The sequence below is a fragment of the Limulus polyphemus genome, unplaced genomic scaffold (assembly GCF_000517525.1).
Source record: "Limulus polyphemus unplaced genomic scaffold, Limulus_polyphemus-2.1.2 Scaffold1233, whole genome shotgun sequence".
Taxonomy (NCBI): Eukaryota; Metazoa; Arthropoda; class Merostomata; order Xiphosura; family Limulidae; genus Limulus; species Limulus polyphemus.
The window spans coordinates 59,794-81,236 of NW_013666843.1; the positions used below are offsets into that span (position 1 = coordinate 59,794).

At 33.5% G+C, this 21,443-nt stretch overlaps 2 protein-coding genes across 2 annotated transcripts in view; both read right to left on the reverse strand.

The window, feature by feature from the left end:
• Positions 1-12,296: 12,296 nt before the first annotated feature.
• LOC106462728 (peptidylprolyl isomerase domain and WD repeat-containing protein 1-like) lies at positions 12,297-14,164 on the reverse strand. Its single transcript, XM_013922675.2, has one exon. The coding sequence runs from the start codon at positions 14,162-14,164 to the stop codon at positions 12,308-12,310; it is 1,857 nt and encodes a 618-aa protein (XP_013778129.1). The 3' UTR covers positions 12,297-12,307.
• Positions 14,165-18,973: 4,809 nt separating this feature from the next.
• Positions 18,974-21,443, reverse strand: part of LOC106462729 (Golgi SNAP receptor complex member 1-like) — a 19,140-nt gene continuing 16,670 nt past the window's right edge. The window contains exon 8 of the mRNA XM_013922676.2: positions 18,974-20,410. Within this exon, the coding sequence (XP_013778130.1) occupies positions 20,286-20,410 (125 nt within the window). The 3' untranslated portion in view covers positions 18,974-20,285. The remainder of the gene's footprint in view (positions 20,411-21,443) is intronic.

Below are 21,443 nucleotides of genomic sequence, written 5' to 3' on the forward strand. Positions count from 1 at the left end.
GTGTCGCTTAAGTTTCGTCGGAACGAAGTTACGGAAAGTTAATTAACAAACGGAGACGTAACAGTACTTTTAGATTATTCCATAAAAATAAAAATACCAATTCCGATCCACATAATGATAATGTTCATATTTTTTACCCTACTGACAGTTCTACAATTTTCATGATCTTCGAGAATGGTATTTCGCCAAATTACACATCTAAATAATGTCTCAATAATCCTGCTCTAATTTGTGTTTTTTATAAAGTTCAAATTGTTTCCCAAACTCACAAGAAATTTAGAGACGATAGTGACACAATAATCCTGTCATTTTAAATATTTCTCTTGCAAAAAAATACAAACGTCTAAAAATATATTAAAAATTAGCCTCCAATTAGCAACAATCTATCATCAATTATAATGATTTTATGGTGTTGGATAGGTTATTTTGAATTATTTGATAAAAATAATGCAAGGCCCAGTCCACGAAACTATAACATTATTTTATTTCATTAAGAACGTTTTCTACAGGCTACGTCCACTTTTAGGTCTAGCTTCACAAATAACGTTTTAACAGAAACTCAACTCTGAAACTAATGTTACGACAGCGGAAGTCACATAACGCTGGTAACACGTGATGAGATTCTAGAAGGATCGGGGAACCTCACGAATGTCCCAGCGTTTGCTAGACGCCCTCTTTTTTAGTATATAAGCCCGGCAAATAAAGCGAGATAATAATTGCAGATAAGGAGATATAGAGACAGATAATCGAGTAAAGTCGTGAATCGTTGTGAATTATAGCGTGTGTTTAAGTTAAAGTGACTGTGGAAATTCTGTGTATTATAAAGTTGTATCGAGAAATAATAAACTAGTTTTAATTAAGAAAGGACTTGTATCACTAAAGTTTCTCGGGAAGAATTTATACCGTAAATTAACAAACGAACAGAGACGTAACACTAACGTAGTCTAAATCACAAAATAATTTACCTACAGAATTACCTGAATAATAGATTGAAAACAAACATGCTAACTCACAAACTGTTTAGCTTGCTAGCTAAATAACAGAACTGAATAACTTACTGACTGACAATGAACTTATGCACTCATTGTTTACTCACTTCTTCATTAATTAGTTCTGGTACTCTTTTGTTTTTCTACTTACTTCAAGAAATTTTCCGAAATCTTCAAAGGTCTTAGCTTTTATGAAATTTCTAGATATTGTGTCACATTACGTAATCACATGCTCCCTCTAGCAAACAAACATCTAAATTAAAATATTCAAGATATATCTTATAACAATATCTACAATATTTCACACAAAATATATAAAGAAAATACCTTATTACCTTCACCCCCAGTGGCAGAGCGGCAAATCTGAATGCTTATAATACTAAAAACAGATTTTCGACACCCGTAGTGATCACAGCACAGATATTGTGTAGCTTTGTACAAAAAAAATAATAATTATTAATCTCCAAAAGCCTCACTCATAAATATATTAATTTAAACGAGACTATTTCCGACATTTATCCCATATCATTATCAGCTGGTGTGAGCCTTAGGTCGAAACTAGGCTCTCTGTGTGAGGTTTTTTAAGGTAGTCAGGTGTCTACTTTATGAGAAATGTCTGACAGTACCGTCAGAAAGGGATCATACTGTTTACTTAATGCATTTAAATCTCGTGGGGGGGGTCTTCAAGTATATGTAAGTGTAATATATTTACGGGTAGTCGGGTGGGTAAGTCCTACAGTAGTAGTTAGGAATTTAAACTTTATATGAGAGTATTGAACTATAACTTTGTGAAGTCTTAATCACTGGTGTACTTCTCTCAACCCGGACCTGACGAACCTATTTAAAACAAGGCAGCGTCAGACCTAAATCGAATGTCATCGTTCCTGTTCAATACGTGTACAACACGACTATCCTCTTAAGTCTTACGTGTGTGGGCTTTAAACCTTGTCATATGTGACGAATGTATTATTTTTACGTTTGGGGGCAAGGTCATTCAAGGCTGAGCTGTCACTAAACAAGGAACCAGCTGACGAGTTAGAAGGGAACTGCGAAACCTCCACAGCTGAAATGTGTAACCCAAAGAATCACGGAGACTTTACCGAGTTTTGTGGAAGCTGGATCTCACCGTGTAAGGAGAAATGCATTTGTTAAATTAGTCAAATATATTAGCTTACCTGTTATCTTCATTGTTCGTTTTTATCGCTTTTGTTGCGTATTAAATTAGGTGAAAAATAGGCTTGCATAATAGCCTTTATTTCTTTGTTTATTTTCACGTTAAAGGCTTAATCTTTCTTTGTCAGATTTAGTGCTATGTCTACATGTTCATATTAAATGTAAATATATAATTACTTTTATAATGTCAAAACAAATTTTATTAATTTAAAGAAAAAGAAATTACAACATTTTTCTTTATGCGACATCATTTTAGAATACATTTAAACAAATCACGAAGAAATATAAAAGACGTGTTTATTTTAATATACTAGTTCGTGATAAATGCAAGGTTATAGAAATATTGTCATAATAATATACTAAATACAGAAGAACCAGACAGTGAATAATTGGAATTTGTCACTAGTCTAGTTAGTAATTTATAATAAATTCAAGATAATTTTCTTGAAGCATAAAGACAACATCGTCACATTTGGTCCTGTCCTTCAAGGCTGTCTTGGGCCCGGCATGGCCAGGTGGTTAGGGCGCTCAACTCTCAATCTGAGGGTCATTGGTTCGAATCCCCGTCACACCAAACATGCTCGCCCTTTCAGCCGTGAGGACGTTATAATGTGACGGTCAATCCTATTATTCGTTGGTAAAAGAGTAGCCCAAGAGTTGGCGGTGGGTGGTGATGACTAGCTACCTTCCCTCTAGTCTTACACTGCTAAATTAGAGACGGCTAGCGCAGATAGCCCTCGTGTAGCTTTGCGCGAAATTCAAAACAAACAAACAAACAAGGCTGTCTTGCATTCCCACCCTTGAAAGAAGTCAAAATTTAAAACTACCCCTTATTTCTGAGGAAATAGTTGATTCCTCTAATAAACTGTTGGTCTCCACTGGTACGGATGGCAACTCATTCCATAAATCAATCCTCTGTAAGGACAATAAAGCTGCCTTAACTAGAGCCTAGTCTGTCTTTTTTTTTTCACACCTTAAACTTATGTCCTCTAACCCTAATATCTTCAGAATATAGTAAGAAAAATCGGAGGCATTTATCCTATCGATCCCCTCCAATAAGTTGATTTTTTACCCTTCTTTTTTTTTAAAGAAAATACATTAAAATATCTTAATGTATCCATATGACTATGAGGTAATTCTTCCAACCCAGAATAATCCTAAAAGTCTTCTGTGAACCATCGCTAGTAAGTTCACATCCTATCTTAGACAAGTAGACATGGGCCCCCGCAGAAAGGGACAAAAAATAGCACTTATTATGATGTAAACTTGACATCGTGGTTAAACTAAATAGTTCTAGTATTTTTTTATTTAAAATGTACATTTGTGTTTGCGTTTAAGTACACATAACGCATTATTTTAGTCTGTTGGCTTGCACTGTAAAAGCTGATCCACCTACATATATGTTTTACCTCCCCCTGAAAATATTTCTGTGGTCTCGTGCAAGTGAAGCCTAATTAGTGATGTAATTAAAGTTCTCTTAGCTTAGCTACTAGCAACAGAGCACTGCCTTGTTGGCTTGAGTCACTTATCCGCCATTATGTGAAGATCCTTTTCTCCAGAGCTGTTTCCCATCTACATAAGACGTGTGATCTAAATTATGATAACCCAAATAAAATACCCTTTTTTTTATTTCCTTTACCAAATACGTGTCCAACTAATTAATTGATCCAAGTAACTCTGTAATATCCAAATATCCTCAAAACAGCTATAAATACCCTGAGGGTTTAATGTTATCACCGAACTTTACTAATTTACAAATTTTACCTCTATCAGTATCATTAATATAAGTAATAAAAAATCAAATGTCCAACCATTGACCCTTGAGGCACTCCACCAATAACAAGGGTTCAGTTTCACTGGACTTCATTAATAACAGCCCCTTTTGTTTCTTCTATCCAACTACCCTGTAGTTTAAATAACTAGTCTTTTTTCGCAACCCATACTGTTTTGCGTGGCGCCCTATCAAAATTTATTTATAAATTTAAGCACAACAAGTCCACGTATGATGATGACAAAACCCTGTCGAAACGTTGTACATTTGCTGTTATGTTAAACTTATATTAAAGTTTTTCTTCATTACCCATTCAAGCCCGTCTCCAACCATTATAAGTCCACGTACTTTCCATCATCCTAAAACAAGTAACATCTTGGAAAAAAAAAGTTTACTAAGGTATTTATTAGAGGTTGGATGAAAATTATAATTACGTTATTAGGATAAAAATAGAGAGAAAGAAATTGGAATGAATTGGCATTCTCTAAACACTTCTCATTCAAAAAAAAAAAAAAAGAATATTCTGAAAACGTTTAAAAACAGAACAGTGTAGTTAATGTATACCAGTTTTTCAAGGAATTCAGAATAAATCGGCTTATTAGGGTCATCAAACACGACTAGATTATATGCGACCCACTGGCTTACCCGGATATCAGGAAATAGATTGTAGACAAGAACGAGAACAGGACTTGTTTAAATGAGACTGTTTAGGTCTCATGGTCGCGTTTTCTAATTTGCTAACTAAAACTCGTTATTTTAAGTGTATATTACGTGTGATGCCTTTTAACTTCAAACTCTTACAATCCCATTTCTTACCAAGATCAGCATTAGAAACTTCGATGTTTGAGGAAGCAACTTGGTGCAACTTGACCTTCATGTATAGGGTCACAGCATATTTGAGATGTCGTCTTTCTACTATCCATATGGCTAGTTTTGCATTCCTCGCGGCCACGAGCTTGAAACACCAGTAATGTTAAGGTACTGTTTGAGTAGACAATAACGAAAGACTAGTGTGAAAGTTGTATTCCCTGGATCTATTGACAACATACGAGTTACGATGTTAAAATTGTATTATTATGCCCTCTCTCTTTCTTAACGAACAATTTTCGATGATGTGGTAAACTACTGGGAGAGTAAAGTACGTGGGAAAATTCGGGAAATCTAAAAATAGTGAGAAAAACATTTAAAAAGAGGAAAAGTTACCACAATCTACAATCAAAACGTTTACTAAATACATATACCAAGACTGGCCCTGATGTCACTCACTTTGTTAGTTTGATTCGTATAAATAGTGAGCGTATTTTTACCGAAAGGGGGCCAAAGGCCACCTGTTTTAAACACTCGCACCATTATACAGTATTTTGTTGTCTGTCAGTCAATCAGTATACATTAAAATGACGTCACAAAAGGGACGCTTAACATTGCAATTTGCACTGTCAATGGCGTCAGTATAACGTGCTGATTACATGAATGACGAGACGAATTATGCACTCTGTGGGCTACAACACAGCATGACATGAACTTGAAAAGCAAGAAATAAAAAAAAATAATTTGTTATTCTTAATTTTGGTTTTATTTACTCTTGAAACAGAACACTTTCTAGTATTATATATATATACTCTTTTATACGACAGTGTGCTTCAACACACTTCATTCTGTAAGCTGCCCCCTGGATCCCTGTGGTTAGCCTGATTATACTTTAAGGGTTAAGTGGGCCGTCTTGGCAATATAGGTTTTTTTTTCACCATAATAAAAGGTGTAACTTGGCTGCAGCACGTCAGAGAAGATATTACATTAAGAAAAATTACTGTACACTCGATATATATATATCAGTTGCTGTTCACAAAATGATCACTGTTTTGTTTTTTTTCTGACAAACATTTTAGACTGTTAAAAACAACGTAATCGGCTAAGAGAAACCAAGTATAACACCATTTTTTGAAACTATTTAACAGTTTCCCATCATTTTCCGTTTCACCTTATTTAACAAAAAGAGAAAAATTTAAAGTACTTTCTCTCGCAGGTGAAAGGAACACAAAACTTGTACATGTATATATATTATAGAAAAAATTAAATGTGTATATTTTCTTTTTTAAAAATTGTATGAGATACCACGCAAGAGCGTCCATTTACGTTACTTGTCGTTCTTTGTATAAAATAAAATAAAAAGGTGATATATTACTGAAGTGTTTCAGTTAGTTTGATGGTTTAATACGATTTCAAAATGTTTAAGTCCTTCGCAAGTGTTTTTATGCTTCATAATTAAAAACAGATAAACGTGTAATAATACTTATAATTGGAATTCCAGACGTAAATAAAGAATGAAAAGGATTTGGAAAGAACTTCCTTAAGACAGACCTGATTTTAGTGAACTTCCTCGTTATCATACTGGCTAGTGGAACGAGAGGTGTTGCAACGGACGAAAGGGTCATCTTGACCAGGTATAAAGTATGGCCGGTGGGACTTTCGTTCGTCTGTATCTCTTCTGATAACTACTCCGACAAAACGATGAAACCGAAACAAAACAGAAGCTGACCATTTAATACGCACAGTAAGTGTAAGACGTTTACAACAAATCAAAATGTACACATCTTACCAGATAGTAGACACCCTCCGACAGTATAAATCGACCACCTCTCTGACGTCATATACAAATAATCCTGACGTATTAATATATGTATAGCTTACATAGTTAACGCCACAGAAAAGAAACAATTATCCTATTAAAAGTACAAAAGGATTCCGGGAATTAACTGTGTCTTCGCGAAGGGACGATGGGAAGTGGTCATGTCATGACTTCTGTGAGAGGGATAATATTCATCACTCGCAGGTGATGTCGTATAAGCTCATTAGGAGTCCCCCAATGAACTTATCAGGATGTCCTCCCGCTCTGTTGAGGCCGTTACCCGGTATGCCTTACCATGTTATTCGTATAGATCATCAGTTTAGGCAGCCAGTCCCTCGGTGCCAATCCAGTTCTGAGCCTTGAACTCGTCCAATTCTCCTCTGGGTCAAATCAGTGATGCAGCTCGTTCATGACAGTTTTCCAGTAATTTGCTGCCCCTCATCCAGGTATTCAACAACAATATCGAGGGTCGGACCGTCAAAGATCAGTACCTAGTGTCGCACAACATGCTCCTAAGTCTATCCATTCCAGGCAGTGGGGCGTGTGATCTGCTTTGCCTCACTCACAGGATTCCAGAAGGAGATGCCCTAAGTTCCAGGTGAACACTGCTCAGAGGAACTCCAATTGATTAATCTCTGTATAACTAAATACGTTATTCTTGACAAGTCTTCACTTACTGATCTCCTGGTAGAAGCTGGCTAAAAATGTTTTTCCTAGAATTCAACAGGTAAACTCACTTTCTTTGTCCAGTGGAAACCGTAACCTAATGACCTTTGTTCTCTCATAGCATTGGTCGGCTGTTACATCCAGTGAACATCATAATCGACCAGTAAAAAATATTACAATACTAATCCTTTTAACCCAGATGCTTTATATTACTGAATATCTTCTCTGGCAGAAGAGACATCATTTGCTACAGAGAACTAAGAAACGAAGCAATTACAACAAGATAACCTTAACAACTTTCTGGACCACGTGTTCCCGCCATTATTTCATGGAAATTAAATAACCAAATAAATTTAAAATCTCTATATCACTACAGCAGGTAGAAAACACAAGATATACCTGCATATCACATTAGTTCTCGCCAACATTTTTTTTATTAAGGTTACAATCCTATTATTCGGCTTTTTTATACATTTAATTCATATAATTTGGAGAAGTAAAAGTAGAGATAAGTAGACATACATCTAATTATTAAACTGAATTAGTATTTACTGTGTTTATTATGCCTCAACTAGCAGTTTTTTATAACCTGTAGAACTCAAAGTTTCAATGTATTATTTAATGATATGATAACTCTTTCACATAATTTCAATCCTATTAGGTCAAATCATACCGATTAAATTGATTATGGTGCTGAGTAACTACCTAAACCTAATGATTCTTTAATAAAGTATGTAAATAAATATATATGCATACCGAGTATTTTTATTCGGGTTCGATATAGAACTAATGATTTTAATTGTGGTTTTTACAGATGTGATTTTCTGTGTTCGTTTTAACTGTTATTTTTGTGGTCGGTGGTATTACAGTTTGTTTAAGCAGGCCAACTAAGATTGGTTTGTTTGTTTTGAATTTCGCGCAAAGCTACACGAGGGCTATCTGTCTCTAACTGGTGAAAAACTAGAAGGAAGGGAGCCACCGCCAGCTTTTGAGCTACTCTTACCAACGAATAATGGGATTGACCGTCATATTGTAATGCTCCCACGGCTGAAACAGCGAACATAATTGGTGGGACGAGGATTCGAACCAGCTACCTGCAACTGACAAAGATACATAAGAACTAACGCAGAAACTTTAAATGATGTGATTAATGTTGCCAAGTCCGCTATTAATAAGCGGAGTTGAGCTTGTTTTACTCTGAGTTCGTTTATATGGGCTTTTCTAAAGTATCTGACTTCAACACATAATAAAATGGTTGAAGGAGTGGTTTCGGTGTTTGACTGGGTTAATTAATAGCCTACACATTGCCATGATTTTAGAATCATCCTACCTCCACTACTATTCAATTAAAAAACACATCCAAAATTTGTGCCGCACAAATCGCCTTTTTGAAAATAAGCCACAAAACAGCAGTTTTGAACGCCAATGCCGCTTATTTTTCTTGCGAGACTTTTTAACAACGTGTTACGTTTTTAATAAATATTTTTAAGTGAAACATGGACGAACCACGAATTTTTAAGCGCTTTCCAATGCTAATATCTTTGGCATTTCGTATTTGATAGATTACTGGATTTGGAGTAAGTATAGTTACGCTACTGGACATTTCGTACAAGAATTAAAGCAGGTTTAGTTGGTTCGATAATTTTAGTAGTAGTGGTGGTGTTCAATGATAACTTTGTTTGAAAAGTGCAATAAATAAATAAGTAAAAAATATTTTAATACCTTAACACCACTACTGTCTTCTGGTGGGACAGTGGTATGTTTACGGACTTATAACGCTAGAATTCAGGGTTCGATAACCCAAGGTGGCTTTACTCTAAAAAACATACTGAAAACCATTACGTGTATAACTTCTCTCGCTGTGGTAATATTGAGCAATGCATTTACTTATTTCTTATGTTGTATACTGTTTTTAACTGTGTGTCATATGCAAAGCATATTTAATGTTTTCTTTAGTTTAATTTGATAAGGTAAGCGTTTCACGTTAACCTAGATTTTTCAAACATTTTCGCACATACAAATTCTAATCTTGACTAGTTTCGACACCAGAACGTTGGTCAGGAAAAATGGCTAAATTCCTTTCGCTCTTGATACATATTTTTCTGGGTTATTCCCCCATGATATCACTCGTGTTTCCACGTGGGAAGACCACACAAGTTTCCAATGACAGATCAAGTGATGCCTTGAGCCGGTATTTTTCTGTTGGAATTACCAGTGTTGACGTGTTGGCGCATACGCATTAAAAGGTGGTGACTTTATAGAATCTTGTATATAACGTTATGCTCTCTTAGTCAAGAATAAGTCAATTAATAAGTAAACAAATTAAATAACCAATGTAAATGCCGTCTATTCAGTTTGTGTACTCTTTTAGGTCCTTTATTGTTTTTGTTGCTAATAAAATATTACTTTTCACTTTGATTTTACATTGTCTGGACTCTTTCTTCAAACTCAGTCAAAAAATTCAAATTTAAATCCATGGCACTTTTCCTGGTATTTTTCCTTTGTGGTTACTACACTTATCTCTAAGGTTACCAGCGCACTAGAGAAAATTACTTCATTGATCTTTCTTTTCACAGCCGTTTATAACTGCTCTCTTGTAATTTGTTCTATAGAAAAAAAGTTTTTCTTAACTGTGGTGCCCATTTCTCAATTGAAATATCGAAACCAAATTACACTGGTAATAATATATATATAATAGACTAGCTGGAGTACCCGTCTCTTGGACGGAAGTGTTGTGTATATTCATGATTAATGAAAGGTTATCTTAAGACATGAAAAGTTGCTTCCCTTGTATGAAATTGTAAAAAACGCAAAAATGCGCATAAAAACTGCAAAACAGAAAATGTGAAACCGCAAGTTTGCATGTATCTTCGCATGGATCCAATGAACCTCCATACCAATTTTGGTGAAGATCTATCTACACCCAGTGAAGTAGTTACATGGACATACAACAGACAGTATTATTATATTTATATAGATATACATACAAACTTTTGTTACTTACTGAACTCTAGAAAAGTCTTATCTGTTAACGAATAAAATTTGTAATTTTAAACATTACAGTTTAAAAGTGGGACTACTTTCTTTATCTGGATATTAATCAATTCAACATAAACATTTATGCTAAGAAAACTTTGTGAAAGTTATACTTATAGCCACCAGATGGTGCGACACATCAAACTGGCTTTAAAATAATTATCATTCGGGACTGGATGAACTGCTCTTTTAATCTTCACACTTAAATGAAAGAATTATATTAGGACATGCGCCAGATTTACCAGTTGTAGTTGATGATCACAGAATTATGTCATAAAAATAAAGAACTGTAAGAATGATGGTGTTTAATGGTACATTTTAAGCAACATTCATTCTATGTATAGTATAGGTAATGTTAAACGCGATCTGCAGTCTAATTGATAAGCCTATTTTTAATATAATTATATTGCATCTTAACACACTGCCAATATTAAGTACGATAATGAATTACTACTTATCTGAATAGAGCTGGGCATTTAACTTGATTACCCATGAGCATTGATTATATATTAATCAGTGTCATGTAAAATAATTCATTAATCAAAATTAGTGTTTCTCACTATTCCACTTAGTCAAAACACTTCCGTTACGATTTTTTTTTTATTAATTCAAGGTTAAGCCTAATTGATTGGCATCGTGACTCACAAAAAATGATAAACTATTCGAAATTAATTTCCAAATGTTATTATTTCCACTATTAAAATCTCATGTGAGAGCAATCAGTTAGTTGAAGTTAAATGACCAATAATTGTAAATTTCCACTCAAAACTCCGCTCTATCATTACTGATATGAACTCAAGTTAATCTTAAATAACATGGTATAAAACTATATCTTGTTTAAAGTATTCATTTTTCACATTGAATTAAATAATTAAATTTTAAAGGATAAACTGAAGATGAAATATAAAACATGAGTAATTACTATTACAATTGTACAATAGACCATATTTGGGTATTATTTAAGACAAATGAAATGTTATTTTAATGCACAAAAAAATGTTATACCACTCAATGTTTCGATTAAATTATGATCTCCAATTAAAAATAGCATTAAAAATTTAAACAAATGTTTGTTGCGTTAGGCTCAAACATAATTCTTCTGGTTAGTATTATACCAAAAACAGTGTTGAAAGTTTTCAGAAACCAAATTTGATATATGCATAGGCTAAATAGCTAGGACAAACAATCCTATCGTTCAAGTATAGCAACCCCTTAATTTAGAATAGCTGACCACTAGAGGGAGGAAAATCAGTAACAGCACCCACCACTTACACTTAACTGATTAAAAGAACTGACTATGACTTTTATAACACACACCTACAGCTGAAAGTACATAGTTTGTTCAATGACATGATACAGACACAACTCTTCCAATCCACTCTCTGGTAAACTGGCCATCAGGACACACCTAGCCCAGATTCAAATTATCAAAAAATATGTGTATTTGTTAGTCTTTGATACAGTTTATAGCTTATGCATGCTTATTAATCTTATGACCAAGGCATTTCATTAAATTCCTAGATGACCTTTAATACAGGGGATATGGAGCTGTATAGTTTCAGATAGATTTTTGATGACTTGTGTAAAAAAAACTTGGGGGAATTTTCTACAGATAATACAATATAAAAAGTAAATTTGATTATTTAAAATTGATTCTTGACAAACATGTATTTTAGTGAAATAAAATGTCAGTCTCCCATCTTGCAACATGTGAGGCTAGAAGACAGGGTATGTACCATGCTTAAAAAGTTACTATTAATAGAAAGATGCATATATTCTGACATGAGTTTATGAAAAAATATTACCAGTAACTGAAGTACATTATTTATATGATTTAGTAATGATATTTTAACACATTTTAAAATATTGAAAACGTTAAATGAAAATCATATATTAGACTTGTTCAAGTTTTTCAATATGCAGATGAAAAAGAGAGAAAAAAAAAGGACTTTTGCAAACATGTCTTCTTGCTGAGTTTAAAAAAACAAAAAACATCGAGTTTCCAATATCAAAAAAATAATTCACAACTACCAACTTGAATGTTTACTACTTCAATGTCACATTTATAATCCTTACATCCTCATATGGCTTGTCAGTTTTAGGATGAGTTTTTACTTTGCTAATATTTTGAGCAACTTCCATACCCCTTATCACACGACCAAACACTGTGTGTTTATTGTCAAGCCATGGAGTGGGGATTACTGTGATGAAGAACTGAGAGCCATTTGTGTTTGGTCCTGCATTAGCCATACTTAAAGTATATGGTCGATCGTGACGAAGGGCTGGATGAAACTCATCTTCAAATTCTCCTCCCCAGATACTCTCACCTCCTGATCCAGTTCCAGTAGGATCACCGGTCTGAATCATGAAGCCTTTAATAACTCGATGAAAGATATGGCCGTCGTAGTAGCCATTTTTGCTGTGAATACAAAAGTTTTCTATTGTTTTAGGACACTCCTTTGCAAAAAGCTTACAGTGAATGTCACCCATTGTAGTATGGATAGTGCATGTCTCAAATATACGCTGCTGTCCTGATGCTTCTGTAGCAGCAATTATATCTTCCTTGGAAGGCTTTTCATTGAAAATGTCCCTCTCTGCATCTACTCCTTTAGTATCTTCAGGCTCCCTTCGGCTGAAGATATAGAACCTGTTTTTTTTAAACCCACTACAAAAAATTGTTGGATCTGGTATAACTTTTTCCAATGTTGGATTTTCAGAAGCCTTCATTTCAAGTGTAACAACAGCTTTAGATTTGTTAGGTATCCCCTGGTATAGTGCTAACTGCAAGGGTCGAATACTTTCATTTTTACCCAAAATCCTAACACAGCGATTTGTTTTAACATTAAGAATTTTAATGCCCAGCAAAGTTGAATAAAGAAGAAAATATCCACTTTCATCAAACGTAATGTTAGCGAGGCCAAAGGCATCCGATTTTTCCAAATCTCTTTCCAATGCCATTCTTCGACCAAATTCCATATTTGGCAACAGTTGTTGCATCTGCTGTAATTCAGATAGCATCTGTAATGTTTCATCAAAGACTCGAATCAGCTTTCCTGTGAGAAACCTAAAAATTCGTACCTTCCTGTCCATGGATAACATTGCAAATAGTTGGCCATTAGGTGAAAATGCCAAGCCTGTTGGACAGGTTTTACATTTTGCTAATTCATATAAATCTGTGTCCAATTTAGATGTGAATTTAACCACTTTAGGAAACTTGAAATCATATTTTGGCCCTGTCCAATATTCCAACACACCATTTCTGTCAACAGAAACCACTGTTTCAAAAACTGGATTATACTTCATTAACACTAATGGAGCTGTATGGATTCTTTCTAGTGTGTGAAGTGGAGTATTATCACCTCGGCCATCAAAAATGTGGATTCGCGTAGATTCTTTTTCAGAAACAGCTAGTGCTGCAATGGGGTCTCCTGCATTGTGTACCCACTCACATCGCCCAGGGACAAAGGACAGTTTCATCATGTTAATCATATCAAAATTTACCACATCAAACACTTTCAAAGACTTATCATTTGAAACTGAACAAAACAATGTACCTGTCAAGTTGGCTGTCACGTCCTGTACATTACCCAGGTGAGTTCTGAAATGTTTAACAAACTCGATACCTTGTTCTTCTTTCTTCCAAAACTTCACATGCCCGTCGCAACTAGCGGTAATGATAAAATCCGTAGGAGTGGAAACGACGTGAGTAATCACATCACGGTGCATGTAACTTTTTTCGTAAGACTCTGCACATGGAAGGTTATCTAAGTAAACATTCTCAAACTCTAAAACTTTCACTTTCTTTGGCTTCACAGCTTCGGAAGGTAAAGGACCAATCCATTCTTCGTCAGTAGTTTGATTTTCCAGCTCTTCTACACACTCACTCTTTCTTTTCTCCGCCATGATTATTAGTAGTAATTTTCTGCCACCAGGGCAGCAAAAATAAAAATTACAAATATGTCGAGCAAAAACAAAAAACTTTCTCTTTCATCGGAAGTTCGACTTGTAGATAAGTACATTAGAAAATTGCTAATCATGGTGTAAATTCAAAAGAAAAATAAAAGCATAGTGTTAACACTTTGTCTTTACGTACGATTTAATTTTCTATAAAATTTTATTTATCCTCCCTTATTTACCTGTATATATGTTTGTTGCATAGACTAAAGGAATGTTTGTTTTTAAGCGCAAAGCTACACAAGTGGGCTTCAAGCCTCGATTTTTATGTCTTATGTTAGACTAACAACAAATGTAACTGTCGTGTAACCGACGCTTGTATCGGGTCTTTTATCTTAGATGTGACATGTTTAATATTTTTACTCCAACCGAAAGCTACCTATCTTTACACTAATTAGCACAATTGTAGCGAAATTAAATAATTAATGATTGGTATTGATGAATTCGTGAGACCGCACTAAACATATTACAACTAATTGCAGCTATTGTCCTTACAATTAACAGTAGAATTGTATCAAATCTTGAAGGATAATTTTCTTTTATGAAAAGCACAAAGACTTGTATCGGAGTTATTTGACTGTTGTAAACATTTTCTGTATAAAGTATTAAGTAGTTCATTTTTATACTCTCAAAACGAAAGTTAGATTATATTTTTGTAGATACTGATAAAACTTACGACTCATTATAACTTATAAGGTAATATTATTTTCACGTGATATCAAACGCCTTCATCATAATGATATAACTCGAATAAATTAACTTAATGTTGGTAAATACAATTTTAAAAATGACTTGGACGTTGGAATACAATAGGATAAAATAATCATCCGTACTCGTTATGGTGAACACCTTTTCCAAGCTCGCGAAGTATGATTATAATTAATTATACCTATCATAAGTCATTAGTATTAGGCCTATTATATTTTTAGCACTACATTCTTTATCTAGTCGCTTAAGGATTTTCAAGAATTAGACATGTATAATAGCATAACTGTCAACACTCACGCATATTGTGTGAGACTCGTGCATTTTGAACACAGATCACGCTCTTAAGCCAGACTGCTAAAATCTCACGATTATCAGCGTTTAATTTCTTTCTTTTTTTTATCATGTAATTTTCTTCGCAAAACTGTTAGAAGTGTCCTAGTCATTTACTTCGAATGTGCACGATGGGTAGCTAGGATAAATAACCAGTCTAAAATAGATAGTAGCTGCGTCGAGTGATTGGTTCTTTGTTCGCCCGATAACCAATGAAATGAGCTATCATATGCAATCAAGCGCGTGCCATTTGTTGTGAATCTAGTAAACAAGGTGAGTGAAAGAAGTTCGGTATCTATCAACATCAAAACAATCCAATGTGATAATATAAAGGTGCTGTAAAGTATAATACTAAATTTAATCCAGAATGGACAAAGAAGTACCCATGCATCGTGCTTGAATCGTCTAGTAAGAATTATTTTCGATACACAGTGTGTAACCATTCAGTCAGCTGCAAGCGCTGTTTGATATTGAAAAACACATTAACTTAAACCCTCACGAAAACTTGGAGAACATCAAGTCGTCATTGGGATCAATACTGAAAGTATTTGCTAGTCAAAATACCCTCAGCTATAAGGTAAATATAACTTTCACATGTAAAGAACGTAGTGGTCGATACTTAGGTCTAGACATATTCTAGGCCGGCCTACTGGTTCATCATATGTACCAGAAACTTCGTGTCGGGCGCAAGCCGCAAAGGATGAACCTAGTTGACGTTTCAAGACGTGTTAGGTTAACTTGATATATGGTTTGAAAATAATTGATAAATGAATAAATTCTAGATATTACATCAGATTTAGAGGAATCCAACAGAAGGTTAGGTAATGCCTGGAGATGTTTTGAATGGGTAATGAAGAAAAACTTTAATATAAGTTTAACATAACAACAAATGTACAACGTTTTGTCATCATCATGGTAGTTTTTCTTCATTACCCATTCAAGCCGTCGCAAAGTCATGTAGTTAAATAAATATTTTCCCGTAAATTTCAAAATAAAACGGAAGCCTAGCATGAAGAAATATGCAGAGAATATTGAAAAACTCGCCTAAATGAAATAATTTTATTAATTTTTACTGGTAACCTGATCAAGGGCTAGTGCCCTAAACGTTGTTTTCCTATTTTATTAACAAAATTATTTCAATTTGGCGAGTTTTCACCACTTTATATTCACTTTTTGGATTTTGTTATTTTCTTTCCTATGAAGTTATTTTATTACTAGAAATATGCAATAGGCCTGATGATCAGATACACAAATGATTACTTATAAAAAAAAATGAACTTGTTTAATGCATGTTTTTTTTTATTTTTACTTACCGAAAATGTGCATGTACTATATTGTATTTTAATTATAGAATTCATACCTATTAGGAAAATATATACTGCATATATTTATCAAAAATTTACAACATTCAAGGTGAATTCAAAGAATTTCCAAGTTTTGATGATGGTGTACTAATACTGTGGGGGATGGCATTTTGAATCATTGCTTTTGACTTGATTTTATGAACAAATAATTTACATACAGACAAGTGAAATTAGTTATATGATCAATCATATCAATGATAACATTTGAATCTATTTGTTCCATTTGATATTGTATTATCATATATGCACAACCCTCCTGTTGAAAAGCCACCAGAGATCTCCATTTAGGTTCTAAAAAATGCAAAATTCGTTTCTTGGTGGGGGCCTCTGCCCCCTCTTGGTCTCCCATCATGATTTTACCCTGGACCCTGGTTTGTTTAATTTTCTCACTCACTCGTGAGTTTTACAGGTTGACACCTATATAATAATAGTATTCCAAACACACTATGTTTGCAATATCCATTGATGTGTTTTTTCTCAATCCAGAGAGCTCACTTCACCAGACGGGATACAACAAATACAGTGGTGGTCAGAACGTTACAAATACAAGCCATTTGTTACACCATAACAATTGTTCTTGTAATAAGTGGCTTATATAAGTAGTGTTCCACTACTGTGTTTGTTGTGTCCCATTAGGCCCGATGAGCTCTGGATTATTATACACCACTAATTCTTCAAAATCCCTAAAGGACTAGATGAAGAATGCAGTGTTAATAATATAATAGGTCTAATACTAAGGACTTGTGAGAAGTATAATTAATTATCTGCACTGTTAATCTCCTGGATTATTCATAGAAGCTTGTTTGTAACTATCATTTCCTCGCTATCTAAAACACTTTTTTTAATAATAATTCTTGTAGGTTTTGAAGTGTAGTCCTTTACTCACCACTACTAACCTAAAATACTTTGTGTTTGATAATCAACTAATTATTCATTACTATTCAGCTGACTAACTGGTAATTTATTTGTGATTTTTTTTCTTATCCAAAAAATGTTACATCAGTGAAGAAGAATGTTTGGGAATGACGTACAAGCCAATCTCTTCTTTGATTTGCTATTCCATCTGCAACAGACTAGTTTTACCAAATCCACAGCTAAACAGTAATGCAAAATAAATAAATAAATCAGTTAACAACTTCATTCTCCATAATCTTCTGAACAAGAAAATTAGAAAATTACTTTATTTCTTTGCTCCATAGTTTTATAAATCCTCATTTATCTACTTCTCTGTCTCTCATACATTGATCTGTTTAATCAAAACAAAACAAAAAAAGAATTGGTAACCCTTTCTTCTCATCTTAATTTATTTATTAATCTCTCACCCTTTCATTAATGCATTACTTCATCTGTTTATCCAAAGTTGCTCTAACCACCTTCCTGTGCATACTTTTGTTCACGTGCTTCTTTACACATTAAATCTCCTGAAGATATTTTGGGTTAAATTGACAAACAAACTCTTATACTGTACTTTAATTAGTGATGCCATGGGGGACCAGTGAAACAAAATTATTCTTCCAACTACTCTTTTGTAGAATTAACTTCTAAGGGTAGACCTACCAGATTACTGAGGACAAGAAAATGGTTTTTTGTTTGTCGACTCCACAAGGGTAAGAAAAAATTGAGAAGCATCTGACATAAAAGTTATCAGCAAAATTATCAAACCCATTAATGAGCACATACTGGAAGGGGTGTTAACTCAAAAAGTAATAACACACTTCTTGTTTCTTAAAATTTACTTGGCTCATTCATGCTTGAACTAACTTATGGCTTAGTCTTTGAGATGTTACTGTAAATGTTCAGAAAAAAATTTGAAAATTTATTTTCTTGTGTTTGTATAAAGGTAGAGGTTCAAACTCGGATATTCTATATCAACAGCTGTCAATGAAGAAGCAGAAGCTGCTGTAACATAGTTTTAATTTCATTATGAATATTACAAACACCATCTTGAAACAAAAAAAAAATTATTTCTCAAGTCGGCATCTCGCTTGTTGCAAACATAGGTGTAGGAACCTTATTGGTTTATTCAGGCTTTAAATTTGGACATTTTTATACTTATCTGTGCTTTGGGTTTAATAATACCATCACAAAACAACCCCCAACTCCACCATCTTGTGATTATGCCATTCTAATATTTGATTAACGCTTTATGCCTGTTGATTTGAAATTTACAAACATTCAGCTGCTAAACCATTTTTTTACAAAAACTGTCACTCGTGAAGTATTCAGGTTCTGTATGGTTTCAGTGAATGATTCTTTATGGTTGACAAACAGTCATAAGTAATAAGTCTAAGTTTGGAAGGTAAGGGAAAAATATACAGTATGTCCATCATTTGAATTGTTTGTGTGTGAAACTACGAAAAGCTAGCTGTGAACTTCTGTGCTATTGCTCAAGTTAAACTAGAAAGAAGAGGTGAGAGTGTGAATATAAACTACTGTTGCTAAAGAAATCATTTTAGCATCTCCATCTGGTGACTAATGCAGTTACTTACGATAAAAATGGTTAAAAAATTTGTAAATCTGTTCTCACATCCAAAGTTTTAACATATTAACCCAGGACAGAGGTGGACTTAAATCATATGATCTCACATCGAAATGAGTAAACACCAACTAGATTTAATGTTAAACAAGACTGTAAGAGGGATGAATGTTAGAATTGATTTTGCTGAACTGGCACTGGCCCGAGAGAGAGACCTTCTCTAGCAATAAAATTTTAGAGAGTTACTTTATTAATCATACATTAAACTAATTTTCAAGTCTTTTCTACATTTTATAACGATAACAGCAAAGACTGACAAAAAGACATTTGTACACTAATGACATCTCGCTGCTGCCTAAAAACTAACATGTCTGTCAATGTCACAAACAGAAACTAAATAAAATAATTTTGTAGTAATTTCACATGTCAAGTTATCTTGATTTATAACTTAGTATACCCATCCTTCTAGTCATAAAAACAGCTGCAATTATTAACAAGTTCAATCTAGAGAACTTTTCCCCAGAACGACTTTCATTTCATTCTTCATAAGCAATTTAATCATAATCACAAGAAGGGACTTTTTTTTTCCCAGTATTGGAAGAAGCTTTTCTAATTTTTAAGGATGTGTAAGTGCTGTTACTGATGCCCACGAGCAAATTTGATTAAGACTAGAAGCTAACACCAGCACACACATAATAAATATATTTTTACAAACTCTTCAGAACATTGTGTATATTAAATTTTCACATCCTTTCTTCTTTAGAAACAAGTTTCTAATTCTTTGAAAATCTTTCAATAATTTTATTATTTTTTTACAAAATACATAAAAATCGCTTGTTTTCAGTATTTATGTCCCATATATTAAATTTAAAATTTATTGTATTTTCCTTTACTATATTTGAAAATGGAAAGAACTCACTCATGATTTTACCTCATAAGGCACATTCTGTAACCTTTCCGTGTTAAAGTGGTCACGTGACAACGAGCTGATATTGTATAATTAACAGCAGTGCAACAAAACAAAATCTGACAGGTTTCTTTTGGTCACAAACACTTAGATATCAGTGCAACAATACCACAGTTCCTTTCATTCACACTGTAAAGGTTAAAACCAAATTACATGAATGAAGCTACAAAAGTTTTCCCTGAAAGAAAAAACAACAACAACTAACTTTCATCCATGAAATATGAATCAATGTGTCACATACAAGATTAGAAGAATAGTACACACTCCAATCACGGAACCCAAGATAATGGAATCTCGTCGTTTGCGCAGGTTGATTCTCTGCACCAAGCTATTGATCATAGGGAATCGATCTGGAATTTCATTTAGGTCAAACAATCTTTCTGTAAGTTAACTTTGAAAAAACACAAAATATTTAGATAAAGCAAATTAAATATTAAACTTTTTACTGGTTTAAAATTTACAGCACTTCCATGCTATCCTCCGAGTTCAACACCTACATTTACAAATTTCTTGCAATTTCTTGTTGTATTCTATGGTATTGATGTAGTAATTTATGCCTTTTATTTATTCAAATGTATATATAAAACCTAAAAAAGAAATATTTTGTTTCATATCCTCCACATGCAAAATTTTTAAAGGCTTAGCAACCTATGTCAACCAGCAACCAAGTACAATGGTTGTAACAAGATGAGATAATGTTTTTGCTTTACTTCTTTATTTACTGTTCTATGTTTTAGAAAAAATATATTTAAGAACTTATTTCTAATTATCAATAATATATATACATATATAATGTATAATAATGGGAATGTGACTGTATTTTACAAAATACTAGTCTACTAAAACACAGCCAAGACCAGTTACTTTGTACAGACCAAAGGTCAGTTTTATGATATTTGATACGGTAACACGAGTGCACGTGAGCCTCATCATTGTAGCTTCTGTATTGTTAACCAGGCATAGGTGAAACGTCAATATAATAAAAATAATAAATGTATAATGTTATGAGATTTGAGCTATTTCATCTAAACATTTATGTTCATTCTAGAATGAAAGAGACATAATTTATGTTTATTTCCTAATTTTTATGGTAGTTGCGAGATCGTTCAAATCTACCGAACCCGTACAGAGATTCATTACTGAAGATAACAGATAAAATATAAAGTTTTTTCTTAAGAAACATTTGATAACTATCCAGATATTATAAGATTTCGCATGTGAAATTTCAAAATTTTCTGATGCATAAAATTATTTCTAATCTTAAAATGAAAATTACTTTGCATGATAGATAGACAAGATGTGAAAAGAAAAAAAAAAAGACATGTAAAAAACATTGCTTTATAAACCTTAAGACTTAATAAAAAAATTATATATTTTGCATTG

Excerpts from the sequence above, each read along its gene's own strand:
- LOC106462728 (XM_013922675.2), bottom strand. The coding sequence starts at position 14,164 with ATGGCGGAGAAAAGAAAGAGTGAGTGTGTAGAAGAGCTGGAAAATCAA.